At 38.5% G+C, this 19582-nt stretch overlaps 2 protein-coding genes across 19 annotated transcripts in view; one reads left to right on the top strand and one right to left on the bottom strand.

Annotated features, from left to right (window-relative positions):
• Positions 1 to 19582, top strand: part of BCAS3 (BCAS3 microtubule associated cell migration factor) — a 490554-nt gene that overhangs the window by 4265 nt on the left and 466707 nt on the right. For all 18 annotated transcript variants that reach the window (XM_080677777.1, XM_080677775.1, XM_080677776.1 and 15 more), the window contains exons 3-5: positions 920 to 974; positions 7568 to 7643; positions 16933 to 17039. In XM_080677777.1, coding sequence (XP_080533903.1) covers positions 920 to 974; positions 7568 to 7643; positions 16933 to 17039 — 238 coding nt within the window. The remainder of the gene's footprint in view (positions 1 to 919; positions 975 to 7567; positions 7644 to 16932; positions 17040 to 19582) is intronic.
• Positions 8306 to 8902, bottom strand: LOC308252913 (calmodulin-alpha). Its single transcript, XM_080677792.1, has one exon. The coding sequence runs from the start codon at positions 8838 to 8840 to the stop codon at positions 8391 to 8393; it is 450 nt and encodes a 149-aa protein (XP_080533918.1). The 5' UTR covers positions 8841 to 8902; the 3' UTR covers positions 8306 to 8390.

Raw genomic sequence — 19582 nt, 5'->3', positions numbered from 1 at the left:
AGTGTGCTATGATAGGGAATGACAATGGGGAGTATGACTTAAGTCTATCAGGGAATGCTTCTCTGAGGAGATAACAATTTAGGTGGAGATCTGAAAGGGAAGGCTGAGAGTATGGGAAGGACTTTAGGTAGAAAGCTAGTGTACAGGTCTTGATTAAAAGAAGAGCTTGGTATAATCTAGGAATTGAAGTTGCATGTGACTGAAGTAAAGCAAATTAAGGGAGTGGCAGAAAAATGAGTTTGGAGAGATAGGCCTAATCACAATGTTTTGTGGTTTTAGTTCTGTAGGTATGTAAGGTATATTTTAAAATAGGATTTAGGATCTCATTATTTCCCTAAATGTAATTTTTCACATCTCTCTGGAATGAATTTGATTTGGTATTTTGAAGAATTTTTTTCTCTAATTCCTGACTTCCCATTTAAAATATTTTAGTGTCCTTGAGCATTTTAATACTTTCCCATGTCTTGTATGTGGCAAAAGTTACCTGTAGAAAAAATACAGATTCATTTTTCTCTATGCATATAAGGGACTAGGTTCATAACCAATTTAAAGCGAAGGTCACTATATACTGAGTCATCAGCAACAGGTTTTCTTGGTCTACTGGTAATTAGGGCAGTCTTCTCTGACTCAAGAGGAAGGTTTTGCTTTAGCCAAGTCTTCTGTCATCACTCCTTCAAGTATGAGTTAGAAGTTCTCTATATCAAGTTAAGATAGCATGACTTTTCAGAAGAGATGTTTAGAATTGTTAAGATCTCAGTTTGCATTTAATAACATTCAATGAAAGAAAGCTTAGCAGAATTATCAGGTAATGTGAGTTAGGCTTTTAAAAAAATATTGAGTGACTTTCTAAGGGCTTAGAACTTTTCCATGTTTGTCTTAAGCTGTCATGATAAATTTTATCTAATTGTCCTCTTTGCAGGGAGCAGTCCTACATGGAAAGTGTTGTGACTTTTCTACAGGATGTTGTGCCGCAGGTAAGTGTCTGAGGTTTCCAAAACAGTAGGTTTTACCTTTGTCCAGGGAGCCTCTTAAATGCACTGTTTCCTAAACTTGATACTAGTATCACCAACTTCAAAAAGACTTGATGTTTTAGTATCCTGAATATTGGTAGGGAGGAACTCTACTTGTTATTAGATGTACCTGAGTTTTGTGCTGACTGTGGCACCATTATTATTCCTCAGAACTTGCTCTCCTAAGAGGAATCAAGGTGAGATGGTAGTTGAGAGAGGGACTTGGGACTCTCTAGTTGGGTTCTGTTTCCATAGTCTTTCCCTTGTCCTGGTTAAATGATGCCTGACTGAAGTGAGACAAGCAATACATGCTTTACATTTCATTAACTAGGTATTACGTGAACTAAATCCTATATACTGAGCACAAATCTATGTCTCTTTCATATTGAGCAGTATTTTTATGTTACACAGAGTATGCCCTGTTACTTTAGCCTGTGAGAAAGTAAGCTCCTTACTGCTCCCTCTGTGTCCATGTGCGATGAAGAATGAGAGCTGCCCTCCTGGGATCATCCCTAGGGCACTGATGCCCAGACTTAACATAAGTATCACTTGGCACGCTTACTGAAAATAGTAATTTCCAGGCCCTTCTCCCAGAGCGTTTGGCTGAGTGGCATTGAGGTGGCATCTAGTACTTCGTGTCTATAGTAAGAATCTCAGGTGATTCGTGTGAAACATTAGCTTTGGGAAGCAATGTTTAGTGGAACTACTGAAGGGGAAGGTTTCTTCTTTCTCCTTGTGGTGCCAGTATTCCCTGACTGCTAAAGCATCTGTAATCGCACTGTTCAGAAAGGACATTCAGAGATCGGTTTTACCAGAGGGTCCTAGAAAACTCTAGACTTCAGATTTCGGTTGTATTAGAGTATTCATCAAATATGAGAAAGTACCAAAGAATGTTGGTATTTATTATGTTTAATCACCTTTAATGAAAATAGGCCACAATGACAAGGTCTGCAGGTCTGCGGGGCATGTAAGGAGAAATACATGCTTTTTTTTTTTTTTTCTTGAAGAACTCGATGAATAAGGGAAGTCAAAGTTTTTGAAACAACCAGAGGTAGTAACAATATATCAAATAGTGTTACACATGTAGTATAGACTGAATATTTAATTACAAAGGGAATGCATACATAGCCAAGAAAGAGTGAAAGGCTTCAGTTCCAAAGGTCATTGGGAACAGCATTAATTGAAATGAATGGAGAGGTTGGGTATTTCATGTTGAAGGAAATTAGTTAGTTGGGCATGGAAGGCAACAGAGTTCCTATGGCTGGAGAGCTTCCTGTATTCTTCTGAGAACGCCAGGCTTAGGTCTTCTACAAACTGCTCCTTTCTTGTAAGCCCTGAGCTCTGGCATGTTCCAAGGAAGGGGCATTTCAAAAATTTTGTAGTTTGCCTGCCCTAGAGTGCCTCTTTATCAGATTTTTACAAAGGCAACTTTTGTGCTAATGGAAACCCTGCATAGCAAGCAGTGTTGGTTGGCTGGAGAAGAAAGGTTGTGGTCAGGGGCTTTGAGGGAGACTTTTCTAGGGAAACAAGAATACTAGAGTGAGTAATAGATTGAAAATAGGCTGCTAAAACTGATAGGGTAAAAATGCTGGAAGATAGACGATTAATTTAGTTCTTATTAACATTATATGTTAGAAAGGGGTTAATCTATGCAATTGACTGAAGATTTGGATCAGAGTAGTAACTGTGGAAGTAAAGTTATAGTCATTGATCTAAGAATTAGAATATTCATTCAAGAAATTTATGTTATGCAAGTCATTCTATTTTGGAAAGAAAGCAAAAATTTAGGCAGCAGACATTTTCTTGAGCAACCATTATGGATCCAGCACTGTCAAGTTGAGGAGGTACTTTATGACCATCCTTAAAACTTCATGGTCTAGTGCAGCAGTTGGTGAACTGTTTCTGTAAAGGGCTGGATAAACTTTTGCAAGTCATATAATCTTTTTAGCAACTACTCAGAACTGCTTTTAAAAAAATATATATTTTTATTGATTTCAGAGAGGAAGGGAAAGGGAAAGAGAGAGAGAAACATCAGTGATGAGAGAATCATTGATTTGTTGCCTCCTGAACACCCCACACTGGGTATCGAGCCCGCAGCCCCCGGCATGTGCCCTGACCGGGAATTGAACCGTGACCTTCTGGTTCATTGTTTGATGCTCAACCATTGAGCCACACTGGCCGGGCATCACTGCTTTTTATGTAAAGCAAAGGGCAGGGCTGTATTAAAATAAAACTTTATGAAACAGGTGGTAGGCTAGATTTGGTGACTCATAATCTCAATTTTTTTAAATGTAAATGTTATTTTCCAATTATAATTTACATTCATTATTATTTTATATGGGTCTCAGGTGTACATCATAGTCTTTATTCCACATTTAATTCAGAAGCCCCCATTGATACTTTGTGGTTAGCCACTTGGAAAATGATATTTTTTGCTGATGATACTATGTTCCAAATTCTGTTCTATTCTGGGAATCATCAAATTCATGGAGCCTGGAAATTATTCTTGGGTTCTCTAAATAACCCCCAAAAGGAGAAAATGTGTTAAAGTGGCATTAGCTTCTTTAGCTATCACAAATAGAGTGAATTCCCATTGTGTTCAAGAGATATCATTGATGACTTATAGAAACCCTTAGCTGTGCCCTTTTATTTAATAATTGTACTTTTGAAAAGTTGTTAAAAATAATTAAAAAATATTTTATTGATTTTTACAGAGAGGAAGGGAGAGGGATAGAGAGTTAAAAAAATGGGTGAGAGAGAAACACTGATCAGGTGCCTCCTGCACAACCCCTACTGGGGATCGAGCCTGCAACCAAGGTACATGCCCTTGACCAGAATCGAACCCAGGACCCTTCAGTCCACAGGCCGACGCTCTATCTACTGAGCCAAACCGGTTAGGGCTAAAAATAATTTTAACAAAGAAAAAAAAGTTAAAGTTCAAATCTTCTCATTTAAGTCTTTTTGAAAATTTTACATTTTCAGGGTAAAAAATTGTGGTCAGCCCAAGTGGTAATAGCAGTCAAGTAAATTATATGAAATTATATATGTTTTTCCTATAGAATGATTTGCTTTTATTAAACATTATACTTTTGACAGCACACAATGGAAGTTATTTTCTCTACAGTGAAAAAAACATGTCTACAGTGATCTTAGCTTTGTCTTTTAAAATTCAACAATAACTTTGTGATTATGAATGTGTAGCTATGTTAGAAACCAGATAAGGAATAAAAGGAGAAATAAACAAATCCTGTCAGTTGTGGACTCTAAATTATAGGTTTAGGGCAGTTGGATTTTGGTTGAAGAAGGAGGGTTAAGCCCTAGCCGGTTTGGCTCAGTGGATAGAGAATTGGCCTGTGGACTGAAGGGTCCTGGGTTTGATTCTGGCCAAGGGCATGCACCTCCATTGCAGGCTCGATCCCAGGCCCGGGTTGGGTCATGTGTGGGAGGCAACCAATTGATGTGTCTTTCTCACATCAATGTTTCTCTCTGTCTCTCCCCCTCCTTTCCACTTTCTCTAAAAATGGAAAAATATCCTCAGGTGAGGATTAACAACAAAAAAGAAGGGCTAATAGTCAGTTTGGTAGTATGCTTAACCACCATTAAGACAGCAAGTGAAAGCTGGATGGGCACTGCGTGCGTCTGTGCATCACTGGGAATGAAATATCTAAACATGGGCAAAGATTATCTTAAGTTGAGATGCAAAGTGACGTAATGTCATTTACCTTCTTTGTGCAAACCTGCTGGCAGGCACACAAGAAGCAATACTCAGATGCTTCCGTTACCTTCACAGAATTTTCTCAGGAATGCTTAGTAAAGAATACCATGTCTGGCCTTGACCGATTTGGCTCAGTGAATAGAGCATCAGCCTGGGGACTGAAGGGTCCCAGGTTCGATTCCGGTCAAGGGCATGTACTTTGGTTGCAGGCACATCCCCAGAAGGGGGTGCACAGGAGGCAGCTGATGGATGTTTCTCTCTCATTGATGTTTCTAACTCTCTATCCCTCTCCCTTCCTCTCTGTAAAAAATCAATAAGATATATTAAAAAAAAAAAAAAAGAATACCATGTCTGGGAAGGAGAAAGGAAAACCTGAAGACATAACAAAAGTATACAAGTCTTTCTATGAAAATCTTACTTCTCCCTGAGGAGGAAAACAAAGAAGTTCTGGAATCCCCATATACTGAAAGGCTTCTTTCATCCTTGTTTTGTTCTGCATATCACCCAGAAGTCAAAGGACAACATCTTTAGATGTTGCAAAGGAGAATGTTGAATAATGCTGCAGGTGATAAGCAGCTGGATAATCTGCTAAACTGAAGGAAATGTTGATAAAATGTTACTCCTTTACCAGACTGAATAAGAGCCTGAGATAGGAAAAAAGTCCTAACTGTAATGTGTCTTAGATTGGATCCTGGAGCAGAGAAAGGACGTTAGTGGAAAAACTGGTGAAATCCCGTGAGATCTGAGGCTTAATTAGTAGTATTGCATCAATTAGCTTCAGAGTTTTGACGAATGTACCATGGTAAGGTAAAACTTAGTTAAATTAGGTAGTGCACATTAGAGGAATCTGGCTAAGGTGTATATGAGAACTTTCTGTACTGTTTAGTAATCTAAAATTATTCCAAAATAAAAAATTATTTTTAAAAAATAGTTTTCAAGGATGATAAGGGCAAGACCAAGGAGGAAGAGGAGAAGATAAGGATGAGAAGATAACTGGTGATAAGGATGAGATGGTTGAAGATAAAGTAGGTTATAGTGTGTGTTTTTCTCTTCTCCAAAGAAATTAACTGCCCTATTCACAACTCACTTTATTTAAAAAGACAATTGAAATAAAGAATTTTTTTGTGTATAGTAAACTTACAATTAAAGTAACTGTCTTTTAATAGTATTTTCAATGTCCTTTACCTTTGTATGGTAAGTATAGGGACTTTAAATTGGTATGGAAATTTAAAGCAGTTCATATATAACACAAATTATGTGGTAGTTTTTGTATGCTTTTGATATACCATATTAAATAATAATTCTCTGAACTGAGAACCACTTTATAATTGAAAATATTGCAGCTCTTTTGTTGACATTCTAAATATTTGTAAATTCACACAATAAAAACACTCGATTTATGGAGAGATGACTCCCTTTGACTACTGATGAGAACCCTTGACACCTTTCCTATGACTTCAGGGCAGTTTATGTTTATCTTTGTGACCCTTGCAGGCTTGTAGAAACTAGCTAATAGGTTAAGTGTAGAGGCCAGATCAGAGACTGAAAAAGTAATACTTTTTTTCCACCCCCAACACTGCCCTCCAGCTGGAGGCATGAAGAAAGTAATACTCCTTCTTGTGCGTATGACTACAAACAAGTGAATTTATTTTTGTGTTTTTGTGCTGTATTTTTAAGCCTACAAGAGAAAAGCAAATAAAGCTTTTAATTGCTTTATGATTTAGGAAAATGAGGTAATATGTATGTACTATCCTATCATTCTATTTATAATATCAAGGAGTACATTTAAAAAATTTTATTTTTCAATTACAGATGATGTTCAATCTTTATATTAGTTCCAGGTGTATAGACTAGTAGTTAGACAATTATATAATGTAAGAAGTGATGTCCCTGATAATTCTAGTACATACATAGTTATTACAATATTATTGATTATATTTCCTATTGCTGTAAGAAAGTAACACGCTTGAAAATTTTGGGTAGAGTGTAAATTGCCTGATCATAAATACACGGGAACTAAATAGATACCTGAGGTAGTTTTTTTTTTTTTTTTTTTTAAGAATTTTTTTATTTTATTGATTTTTTACAGAGAGGAAGGGAGAGGGATAGAGAGTTAGAAACATCGATGAGAGAGAAACCATCGATCAGCTGCCTCCTGCACACCTCCCACTGGGGATGTGCCTGCAACCAAGGTACATGCCCTTGACCGGAATCAAACCTGGGACCTTTCAGTCCGCAGGCCGACGCTCTATCCACTGAGCCAAACCGGTTTCGGCTAGTTTTGTTTTTTTAAGACTTCTTATTTGTTGGCTAATATAGGAAATGATTTAGTTTTTTGAGTGCCTTTAAATTATAGTAATGCTTTCTAATATACTATGTTTATTATATTTTAGGTTTCTGCAATTCTTTTCAAAAATACTTGTTTAAATCCTCACCTAGGGACATGTTTTTTATTGATTTTTTAGAGAGAGAGAGAGAGAGAGAGAGAGAGAAACAACAATGTGAAAGAAACATTGATTGGTTGCCTCCCATACATGTCCTGATTGGGGAATGAACCCACAACCATTTGGTGTAATGGAACAATACTTCAACCCACTGAGCCACCTGGTCAGGGCTTCTGCAGTATTTTAGTAGCTTAAAAACCCTTTTTTGACCAAGGTTTTCAGACTCCTGGATAACTTTCTTTGGGAGTACAAATATTACAAAATGTGCTGTTTCCAAGATGTAGGATTGGTGAAATTGTAGAGGGATAGTGTTGGCTTTAAGTTACTCTTTGTTTTAAACATCAGTAATATTAGAACTGTAAAATATTTTTATTCAAACATTTCTGTTTACTATGCAGGCTTACAGTGGAACACCTCTAACAGAAGAAAAGGAGAAAATAGTCTGGGTCAGATTTGAAAATGCAGATTTAAATGGTATGGTTTTAACTTTTTGGGGCTTATACATTCACTGTTTGCTTCAGGTTGACCTGATTCTTGAGTCAGATTACTTTCTCTTTTAGTAACTTTTTAGTTTTCAAAATAAATTTGTGTTTAATTATTTAATTTTTTTTGGATAAAAATCTTTTTTTATTGGAAAACAAATATACAACTTGGAATGGATTTGAGGCAAATTGTGCCATAAGCAGATTTTCTTTAAGTGGCTAAACAAAATTTAAAAAACAAGTAACAATAAAAGAAAATGTTTCTGGTACAGGACCAGCAGTACAAAAAAAATAGTGTATGAGTACCTGGATAATACACCCGTTTTGCAATAGTGCAGCTTTTAAGTACATATTGTTGACTGTCCATAGTCCACGCAGAGTTACAACTCCACACTTCAACAACAACATGCTGACAGTTGCTAAAGAAAACTACTTAAAAAAAGGCATAACGAGATGTTCCCTCATTTGACCAACTCCATCTAAGTTTAGATGTGCAGAAGGGCTTAGATATATCCAGAGTAAGCCACATGCAACATGTTACTTGATCAATTTTCTAAAATAAGGTTTCAGGACAATAACAGTAAGATAAGGGAAGAAAACATGGAGGGATGAAGTCCTAATTACTATACATGCATATATATTTTTTTGACAGTAGGGGGAACCTTTTACAGATAAGTTACAAAGAAAAGACAAATAAACAATTTTGTATAAGAAATTTAACACATTCTGTATAATATCTTCACTTTGCTGTCATCATTTGTACAAACTCTTCATAGTTTACTTGACCATCACCATCAATATCTGCTTCCCTGATCATTTCATCAACCTCTTCATCTGTTAACTTCTCTCCAAAGTTTGTCATCACATGGCGAAGCTCTGCTGCACTAATATAGCCATTGCCATCCTTATCAAACACACAGAATGCTTCTCGAATTTCTTCTTCACTGTCTGTGTCTTTCATTTTTCTTGCCATCATTGTCAGAAATTCTGGGAAGTCGATTGTGCCATTATCATCAGCATCCACTTCATTTATCATGTCCTGTAACTCTGCTTCTATGGGATCCTGCCCAAGAGACCTCATTACAGTTCCCAATTCCTTTGTTGTTATAGTTCCATCACCATCCTTGTCAAATAGTGAAAAAGCTTCTTTGAATTCTGCAATCTGCTCTTGAGTCATTTGGTCAGCCATGCTGCAAGCGCTACCAGTCTCCGAGACACAAGTACACAACCACTCAGCTCGCTCGCTCCACTCGGACTCAATTTTTTTTAAAAAATATATTTTATTGATTTTTTACAGAGAGGAAGGGAGAGGGACAGAGAGTTAGAAACATCGATGAGAGAGAAACATCGATCAGCTGCCTCCTGCACACCCCCCACTGGGGATGTGCCTGCAACCAAGGTACATGCCCTTGACCGGAATCAAACCTGGGACCCTTCAGTCCCCAGGCTGACGCTCTATCCACTGAGCCAAACCGGTTAGGGCGGACTCAATTTGTGTTTAATTTAAAATAGCATAACCACATTACAGAAACTTCCTTAGAACTAATGTGGTATTGTACAAGTCTGAAAGCAATGGATCCATAGGGCCTAGCCTTAAAACTTTAAGTCGAGGTGAGAGGCGGCTGCCCCCGAATGTTTCCCAGGCTACCATGTCTGTTACCTAGCTGAGTTGTGGAGGTACTGGTGAGAAATTGAGCGGGAGGGTGGGAGAGAGGGAAGAGTATATTCTCTCTCCTCCCTGTCAGTGGCTGCTTTTTCTCTGTGGTTTTAGGTTCCCTTGGGCAGTTGTACTCGCAGTCCAGTTTTTAACAGGTGACCTCAGCACCCTGCACTCCTCTGTGTCTTCCTAGGCTAGGGGTAGTAATGACTTCCTGCTGATGCTAATCCAGTAGGCTGCCTCACAGTTCCTTCTCAGCTACCAGTTGTCTGCATTAAATTCCCAGTTACAAATACGCTGAGTTGTTTTAATTTCCTAATTGGACCTTGATTGATACCATACTCTTGAGTCTTTGTCTCCTCTAGACTTTTAAAATGGTAATGCCTTATTTTCCTTTAAAAGCTACTGTCTAGGCCCTGGCCAGTTTGGCTCAGTGGATAGAGTGTCGAACTGTGGACTGAAGGGTCCCGGGTTCAGTTCCGGTCAGGGGCACGTGCCTGAGTTGTGGGCTTGACCAGTGGTTCTCTGTCATCATTGATGTTTCTATCTCTCTCTCCCTTTCCCTTCCTTTCTGAAATCAATAAAGAACATGAAATAAAAAATAAAAATAAAAAAGCTACTGTCCAGGATGAGAGAGGCTAAGTATCGCCTCTGCTAATTGGTTTCTTCTGAATTTTGGATTCTCTATCAGCTGGTTCATTCAAATAATGACAACCTCTTGGGCCCTCTTTTTTTTTTTTTTTTTTAAATATATTTTATTGATTTTTTTTTTTTTTTACAGAGAGGAAGGAAGAGGGAGAGAGAGTTAGAAACATCGAAGAGAGAGGAACATCGATCAGCTGCCTCCTGCACGCCCCCACCAGGGGATGTGCCCGCAACCAAGGTACATCATGCCCTTGGCTGGGAATCGAACCCAGGACCCTTCAGTCTGCAGGCTGACGCTCTATCCACTGAGCCACACCGGTCAGGGCTTGGGCCCTCTTTATGGGGAACAAAGCATTCATTTGTAGGGGTGGTTATTTATGGTTATAAACATTTCCTACAGTATCTCTTTTTGAAAGCTTACTGTATTTTTCATTTTCTTTTTATGGCTCAAATTTCTTTGTTTATTAGCATAAGTCCTTCCTTTTCCTTCTTTGTTACTAATTATAATGCAGTGTTTGAATTGAACTCTGCTTTGGTGATTGCTTTCTGTTTCTTCCAACAGTCCTGGGAGCTCTGCTCTTTTGCTTAAAATTATAAAGTGCTGCCAGGTAGCCCCTTCCCTCCAGTCTGCATCCCGGTTGATATGGTTTATCATGGTTGGGGGTTGGGGAACCAGTCCTGCATCCTCCTAGGTATCTCCATTCCTAATCCATGCTCTAATTTGGGCTGTTGTTAGGTACAGATGATTACTTTTGGAGGTCATTAGAGAGTAGGACAAGGGCCTTTTGTATCATGATCACTGTTCTGTTTCTCTTTCAGACAGTCTGATTCATGCCTAAGCTTGTTTTCCTTAAGGTACCATACTGAAAAAGAAGTAGCCAAAAGTTTCATATCCTGATATTTTTCTATCAAATTCCCTGAAGGTGTGCATATGGTTTGAGACCCAAAGCACACTAGGTTATCCAGCTGGTTCGCTACAGTATAACCAGAACTGCCAAGTCACTAATCTGTGAGGGGGAAGCTCGTTGCACTCCATCGCCTTTCTTGACTTGGCATTCTAATATGAAGTCTAATACTATACTTAGGTACCAGTTTTTATATTCAACAGCCCCTTCTTTAGTTGCAAGTGATTGATTTAAGGGGAATAAAAAGATTAATTACGGTAAAATGCACATAAAGTGTATTATTTTAACCATTTTTAAGTGTATGGTTTAGTAGTCTTATGTACAGTAAGTCCTCAGTTAACATTGTTGATAGGTTCTTGGAACTATGGTGAAACGAAGTATAAGGAAACCAGTTTTAACATAGGCTAATTGATATAAACAAGAGTTAATTGCCTACAGTATCTCATCAACATTATAATGAAATGATATTGAATGAAATTTATTAGTGGAGGACCTACTGCACATTCACTTTGTTATGCAACTGATCTCTAGAACTCTTCATTTTGTAAAACTGAAATTTTATACCCATTAAACAACAATTTCACATTCTCTCCTCCCCACTAGCCTCTGGCAACGACAGTTCTATTTATGACTCTGAATATGACTACTCAAGTTCCTCATAAGTGGTGTCATATAGTATTTGTCTTTATGTGACTGGCTCATTTCACGTGGTATAATGTCCTCAGATTCATTTATGTTGTAGCATGTGTAGGTTTTTTCTTTCTTTTTAAGGCTGTGTAAACTCCTTTGTGTGCGTGCACCACATTCTGTTCTCTGTTTGTCCTTTGATGTTCCATTTGGGTTGTGTCCACCTTTAGGCTTTGTGAATAACGCTGCTATGAACATGAGTGTATTGACAACCTGTGATCCAGGTGGTAGCTATAGTAGAAAGATGACTAGGTTGTGTATCAAGAGTCCTGAGCCCTAGCTGGTTTGTCTCAGTGGATAGAGCATTGGCCTTTGGACTGAAGGGTCCTGGGTTCGATTCCATTCAAGGGCATGTACCTCAGTTGCAGGCTTGATCCCTATCCCTGGTTGGGGTACATTGGGCAGGCAACCAACCTATGTGTCTCTCTCACATTGATGTTTCTTTCTCTTTGTCTTTCCCCCACCCTCCCACTCTCTAAATATCAATGGAAAAATGTCCTCGGGTGAGGATGAACAGAAAAAAAAAATAATAATAAAAAGCGTAATTAAAAAGAAAATAGTCCTGAGATTTCCCTTCAGCTTTGAGTAAATTATACCTAACTTGTTCTTGTCAATGATAAAATGAAATTGGCTCTGGTTCTGCATATAAAACAGGATTATATATGTGTGTCAGATTAGATGATGTATCTATACCAAAGCACACTGAAAATTAGGAATGACCATTAAGTGTTAGATATAAAGAGAATTAATTATGCCCTAGGAAAATAAGCTTATAATTCTGAATTTTGCTGGAAATAGAATCATGTGCTAGTAACTTTATGTTGATGAATTTCTATTAAAAAAAATCAGCATTAAGCCTGGCTGGTGTTTCTCAGTGGTTGAACCAGGAGGTCACAGTTTGAATCCCGGTCAGGGCATATGCTCAATCCCCAGTGTGGGGAGTGCAGGAGGCAGCCAATCAATGATTCCCTCTCATCATTGATGTTTCTTTCTCTCTCTCCCTTCCTTTTTTTTTTTTTAGAAAACAAAACAAAAACCCCAGCATTAAAACATTAATGACCATAAGCTATGTTTTGATCTTTATATTTGGGCAGCAGGAAGTCCCTAATGTAGAGAATGGAGGTGAGGAGGTATGTCATTATTTGTGTTTTAGAGAGAGCACTGTGACTGTTGGGCAGTGGTGGATATGGGAAGTTAGTTATGCTTTTAGAATAGACGGAGCTAGGACAGGGTTGTGGTGTAAGAAGAGAGCTGGTTAGGAAGACAGGGTTAGGGGGAGGTTTAATGCTAGAAGGAAGGAAGAAGGTGGTTCCTGATGCTGCTTTTTCACTGAAAGAGGGAACCCTGGAAGATCAGATGTGGGGAGAAAAATAATGATTTTTGAGTGGAATTTGCTCTACTATTGAGATACCCAACAACTCATGCTGAAGAGATACTAACTGAAGCAATGGGATCACCTAGGGGAGGGTATACTGTGAGAAGAAAAGGAAAACATTCAAACCTGTAGAGAATTTTTATGAGTTTATTTGAGTCAAACTGACGACAATTGCCGGGAAGCAGTTTTACATAGCAGAATCAAAGGGAAAAATGTAAGGGGTTACAAGAAATTCACTGAAATTCATTGGGGTGGGGGTGGGGTTACAAGTGATTTATGAATTGGGTAGTACCCATTCTGGCAACCAGAAGGGTGCTCCCAGGGCTTGTACAAAATGGAAGTTTTTTTTTAGGAAGAAGAGGGCAAGGGAGAAAAGAAAAGAAAGGATTATTTTTGGGCTGAACATCATTGAGGGAAAGAGATACAGGTGGTTGTTTTTTTAAAAAAGTATTTTTATTGTACTAAGAGAGAAGAAGGGAGAGAAAGAGAAAGACGGAGAGAGACAGAGATTGGTTGCCTCCTGCATGCTCCCCACTGAGTATCGAGCCTGAAACGGCACGAGCCCTGACCTGGAATTGAACCAGGGACTCTTGGTGTATGGGCCGATGCTCAACCAATTGAGCCACACTGGCCAGGGCCTGAGTGGTTTTTGTTATGCAGATTGAGGATGGAGAGGGTCCTCTTAACAGATAACCTTACCGGTTCTTGACCATAAAATTCCAGGCTGGTAAGTTTCTGGGAGAGGTTGAAATCGCAGGTAGGTCAGGTATTAAATGTAGGTTTGGTATCAGGGGCTTTTAGAATGAGGGTTGCCATTTTGGGCCTATAGTTTTCTCTTTAACAACAACTTGGAGGTGATTGGAGACTATAGCAAAAGTCACATTGGAGGAGTGTTAGGGGCAGAAACCATCCTGAAATGTATTTTTGGGTGAATGAGAAATCAAAAATAGATGACAGTTATAAACAACTCAATCAAGGAATTTAGCTTCTAGAAGGAGAGGAGAGTGATGAAATCAAATACAGGGAGAAGGATATTGTTGCTTTAATTTATGATTTTTATAAACATTTATATTGTGCAAACATCATGGTAAAGAACACAAAACTAAAGTGTAGATCAGTGAAATTTTTGCAAGTCCAACACCTCTGTAACCATCATGTATGGTAACAAAAAGAGTATTACTAATTTCCTGGAGATTTTGAATTTCATATAGATAGAATTATTCAATATAAGGTCTTTTGTGTCTGGCTTATTTTGCTCATTATGTCTGTGAGGTTCATTCATGTTACGGTGTATGGTAGTGGTTCATTCTTTTTTCTGTGCTCCAAAGTATTCCATTGTATCAATATAACACTGTGTTTGTCCATTCTGTTGATGGACCTTTGCATTGATTGTAGCTTTTGGCTCTTTTCAAATAGTCTTGCTACGGATATTCTTATGCATGTCTCTTAGTGTATATGTGTGTGCTCATGCTTCTAATGAGCATGTATACCTAGAGTGGAACTGCTGTCAAAGGGCGTGGTATCTTGGACTTGAGTAAGTTGTCAAACTGTTTTCCCAAGTGGTTGTACTAATTAAATTCACAGCAGTGAACAAGCAATCCATTTGCTCCACATCCTCCCAACACTTGGTTTTGTCATTGCGGTTTTAATTAGCATTTCCTTGGTTACAGCAGATGAGGTCCAGCCACTTTTCGTGTTTTATTGATCCTTTGAATATCCTCTTTTTGAAGTGCTGTTTCATGTCTCTTGCTTATTTTTCTAATGACTTTATCTTTCATATCGATTTTTAATTGTTACATGTACTGTATGAATCCTTGTGGGGTTATGCTTGTTGCAAGACTCTTCTCCCATGCTGTGGCTTGCCTTTTCACTCTTGTGGTAAGAGTGGCTCCTGATTAACAGAAGTTCTTCATTTTAATGTAAAAAATAATGCAGTAGAATTTGTCAATCTTTTGTGCTAATGTTACTGGAAAGGGGACCAGGCCCTGAACTGGTCTGCCTAGGGCCAGCTGGTAGTGTGTGGGTTCTTGATTTTGTGCAGGAAAAATTTCACAACACGAGTCCAGGTGAATTTTAGAGGACTTTTATTAAAGCTGGAGGCAGGGAAATAAGAACAGGCTGGGGAAATCAGCTTAGGCTGGTCTGCTTTGGCTTACTAAGAAGCCAGAGAAAAGGGGGCCCTTCGGGACAGGGTCAGGGGGTTGCCTGGGATTAGTGGCTGCTAACCATTGATGCCCTGTTTGCAAGCCTCATGGAGTCCCTTAGAATTTAGGAGATGCCTGCCTGTGGGGAAAGAAGTGGGGGGAAGGTTCAGGGGTGGAGGTGGGGGAGGCACAGGCATGCTGCTGGGAGGGAGAGCATGCACTGGACCTTCTGACCTTCCTTTTTTTAATTAAATATATTTTACTGATTTCAGAGCGGAAGGGAGAGGGAAAGAGAGATAGAAACATCAATGATGAGAAAGAACCATTGATTGGCTGCCTCCTGCATGTCCCCTATTGGGGGTTGAGCCCACAATCCGGGCACATGCCCTTGACCTTTCAGTCCACAGGCCAACGCTCTATTCACTGAACCAAACCAGCTAGGGCCTGACCTTCCTTTTGAGGGGTTTTAAAGGCTGGGTGTTTAGGGGAAGTCTTAGGGAGGATGTCAATAGAATATTCATCAACTTTATGCTGATGTACCAAAATGAGATTTATTCTCAGAGAATAGATGAAGACTTAACTTCATCTGTCCTTGGGTGTGGTTGGCAAATGGCAATAATTGGATTTCTGCTATCTGTCTCCCTGAGTAGGATGACTTAAGCTATTTATCCTCTGGTTGGGGAGGTCACGTGTAAATCATTTACTCTTAAGTGTCCCTGGTTTAGGGAAGATAGGATTTACTAGATGGCTACAAACTGCTGTTTAACTATCTAGTTTCTCTATTCCACTTCTCTTGGCTTACTGGCCTGTCTCACTAAGAGTTTTGTGTCCGTGTCTGTGAAGAAATCTTTCCCTATACTGTGATCATGAAAATACTTTTCTGTATTATCTTTCAGAGTTTAATTTTATCTACATTATTTATATCTAAAATCCCCTGGTACCGGTTTATTTGAAAAAAATAGGGAATACTTCAGCATGTGTAAATGCTCCTTGAAACTATCCATGGAAGGAATCGAAGATACAGAAAAGGAATGATTGGAAAAAGGGCCCCTGAGAAGGTGGTGGAGGATGGGACCCAAAGCACAGATGGGGAGGGGTTTGCTTTAGACAGCAGGAAAGACAACTGTTTGTAATAGGATGGAAGGTGAAGCTGCTGCCGCAGATGCAAATCGGTCTTTGGCAACAGGAAGTTTCTAGTTTCCCTGTGCAGTATGAGACAGATTATTGGAGTGAGGAGTGGGCGGAGTCAGGACTGGGACAAAGTTTAAGAAAGTCATTGAAGAAATTATAAATTAAGTTCTCTAAACAATACATTTGTTGTGCAGTTTTGAGCGTGCAGTTGAGGCTTGTGGAGGTAATTTAATTTATAGTGTACCAATTCTGTCCCACAGTGATGTTTCTATATCAGCATATGGCTGCCATAGAACATACTAGGATAGTGGGTAGTTGGGTTCACCTAGGAATAGGGTTTTGCTATTTGGATGCTATGCAAAGATCCCACAAAAAAGGATAAGAGAATGTAGATTATTGACAGAAATTACTGAGATGATTGATAAAAAAATAAGATCGGAGGAGTATCTAAGATGCCTAAAGGGAGGAGGCAGGGGTGTCAGTGAACTGAATAACCCACAACCCAGCCATGTGTCTTGACTGGTAATCGAACTGGCAACCTGTTGGTTTTTGGGTCATTGCTCAACTGCTGAGCCACACCAGCCGGGCTGTTCACTTTCTTTAATGAGGTCTTCCAAATACTTTTGCACTTAATTTTTATTGTGAGACAATTGTAGTACTAATGGCATTAAAGAAGTATGTTGCTTTCTTGACTGACATTGTGTCTTTTTAATTCCTGTTATTTAATTCTAATGTAGATACATCAAGAAATCTGGAATTTCATGAAATACACAGTACTGGGAATGAGCCGCCTTTGCTGATTATGATTGGTTACAGTGATGGAATACAGGTCTGGAGCATCCCTGTAAGTATGAAGATGGTTGATTTCCTAAAATACAATACTTTTGCAGAATGCTATCTGATGGGAAATCTGGTGATACTTTCAGAAAGGTCTCATTCATTTCTTTTTTTTTTTTTTTTAAATATATTTTATTGATTTTTTTTTTACAGAGAGGAAGGGAGAGGGATAGAGAGTTAGAAACATCGATGAGAGAGAAACATCGATCAGCTGCCTCCTGCACACTCCCTACTGGGATGTGCCCGCAACCAAGGTACATGCCCTTGACTGGAATCGAACCTGGGACCCTTGAGTCCGCAGGCCGACGCTCTATCCACTGAGCCAAACAGGTTAGGGCTCATTCATTTATTTCACAGTAGTTGCTTAAGATACAGTTAGGTGTGCAACACCATACAAGGTACAAGGAATAAGGGCCAGAGATGCTGTAAATGATTTTGAAAAGTGGGCTAGGAATTGTAAATCACTTTATATGCAAGATCTCAATTTTGTCATAGTAACTCTTAGGTAGGTATTATTTTTTCCTCCCATTTTATAAATGATTAAACAGACTTACAAAGGACTTGTTTTAAAAATTAGCAATCACTTAAGAAAAACCAGTGTTTTAGAATTAGTTTAAACATTCACTTCGTCCCCACTCCCATTCTTAGTTCCCCATTTCCCCTACCTTGAGGCAGCCAGATTTTCTAGTTTCTTATGTATCCTTATAGCTATATTTTATGCAAAAATATGTAAATATATTTTTCCCACTCTACTCTTTCCTAACAGATAGGAGCAGCATATAAGCTACCTGGGTTTCCTTAATTTATGTAACTTGTTCCCTATTACTAAAAATCATAAATGTCCCTTTTTAAAATTAGAAACAATAGTGTAATACATGACCTTGAACAAAGCTTATTTTATATGTGTGTATCTGTGTAGAGTAAATTCCAATTTTGATAAATGTTTTAAATTGCCTAATAGGTCCCAGTTTGCCTTTTAAATCTTACATATTCCACTTTGGAATGACCTAAAAGAGGAAAAGCCTTGGTAGGATCACAGCTCAGTGAAGTATAGTAGGGATCGCATACTACAGCTTATACTTATTTACATTCTGGTTTATGGCATGACCTAAATACCACATCTCCTCAGTAGATGGGGGCGGACAGGGGACTTCTTCTTCTTCTTTTTTTTTTTTTCATCAAACATTTTTTTTTATTTATTTTATTTTTTTTAACATTTTTTAAAATTGTTTGAAGTATTAAAAATAGTAGTACATATGTCTCTTTTTTTCCCCCATTGACCTCCCCCCACCCTCCCCTTCCCCCCAGTACATGCCTTTACCTGTCCCCCCCCCCCCCCCCCCAGTGTCTTTTATCCATTGGTTATGCTTATATGCATGCGTACAAGTCCTTCGGTTGATCTCTTACAGCCCCCCTCCCCCCCAAAACCTCCTCTGCCTTCCCACTGTAGTTTGACAAGGACAGGGGACTTCTATTGTGTGGTCCTTTTGCAGTTGGTGGCTTGGGGCCAATAGAATTTTAATTTGTACCTTTAATAAATATATTCACCAAACTCATTAGAAGCCGTGTGTGTGTGTGTCTCAGGTAGAATTCCCCCTGCCTTTTTTGGTTGTGGTTGTTCTTTTGGATAATATGGTTACTACTTAAAATATTTCTAAACAAACTTATATTGACGCAAATTTAATAGGAATCAGGATATTCTTGAGTGCAGGATTTTGGTGTCAGTAGTGTTAAGAATGAAGTAACCAGCATATTGGACTTCATTATTTTTTAACATTTTAAGTAAAATGTATTTGTTCTTTGATAAATCACTTATGATGAACTTTGGTCTTCCATCTGATCATATAATTATTTATCATATTGTTAGGTATTTAGGACTTGGGGTTTTGTGTTTCTTGTTTTTGAAGATTGGCTTTATTTTGCAGAGGTAGAAGATTCCTGCTGGAATGGCGTGGACTTAGTGTCCTCTTTCTTTAGCCTTTTGGGATGTGTAGTTGACATTTCTAGGTCCTGCAACATGGTCTGTAATTTAAGTACCATGCCAAAGGCATGGACAAAGGCCTCAAAATCTGGCATTGTTTTTTTTTCTTTCTACCCAGGGAACTATTTCTGTGTCGTGATCAGAAGAAAGGATTTTGTAAATACAACTCTTATTAATAGAGACTACCTTTTCATCTATTACATGGTTTGTTGACAGACTTAAAGGCAAAGAGGAAGCTCAAGTTTTAACAAGAAGGTTGAACCTCGTGTGGTTAGGAGTGTTGACTGGATTGAGCACATTCCTTTGGCGGTACTCAGGCTACCTACTTGTTTTGGTTATAATTAGAGGTATCACTTTTAATACTCACAAAGTGAACTCGTGTTTAGCTCTGAGTAACTTAAGGTCTTCTGAGTAATTTAAATTACTTCTTTAAAGTAGTTTTTATGCCCAGGTTCAAATTTTTATTGACTAGTTTTCCTTTCCTTTTATTTTTTTTTGACTAGTTGTTTACTATTGCAGTAGTACTAGTATAGCCCTGTAAGAACTGTTTCAAAAATTAGGAGGCAGTC

Source organism: Plecotus auritus, assembly GCF_963455305.1.
Source record: "Plecotus auritus genome assembly, chromosome: 7".
NCBI classification, from domain to species: domain Eukaryota; kingdom Metazoa; phylum Chordata; class Mammalia; order Chiroptera; family Vespertilionidae; genus Plecotus; species Plecotus auritus.
The sequence above is the reverse complement of the archived record's forward strand: the minus strand, read 5'-3'. Positions and strand labels throughout refer to the sequence as shown.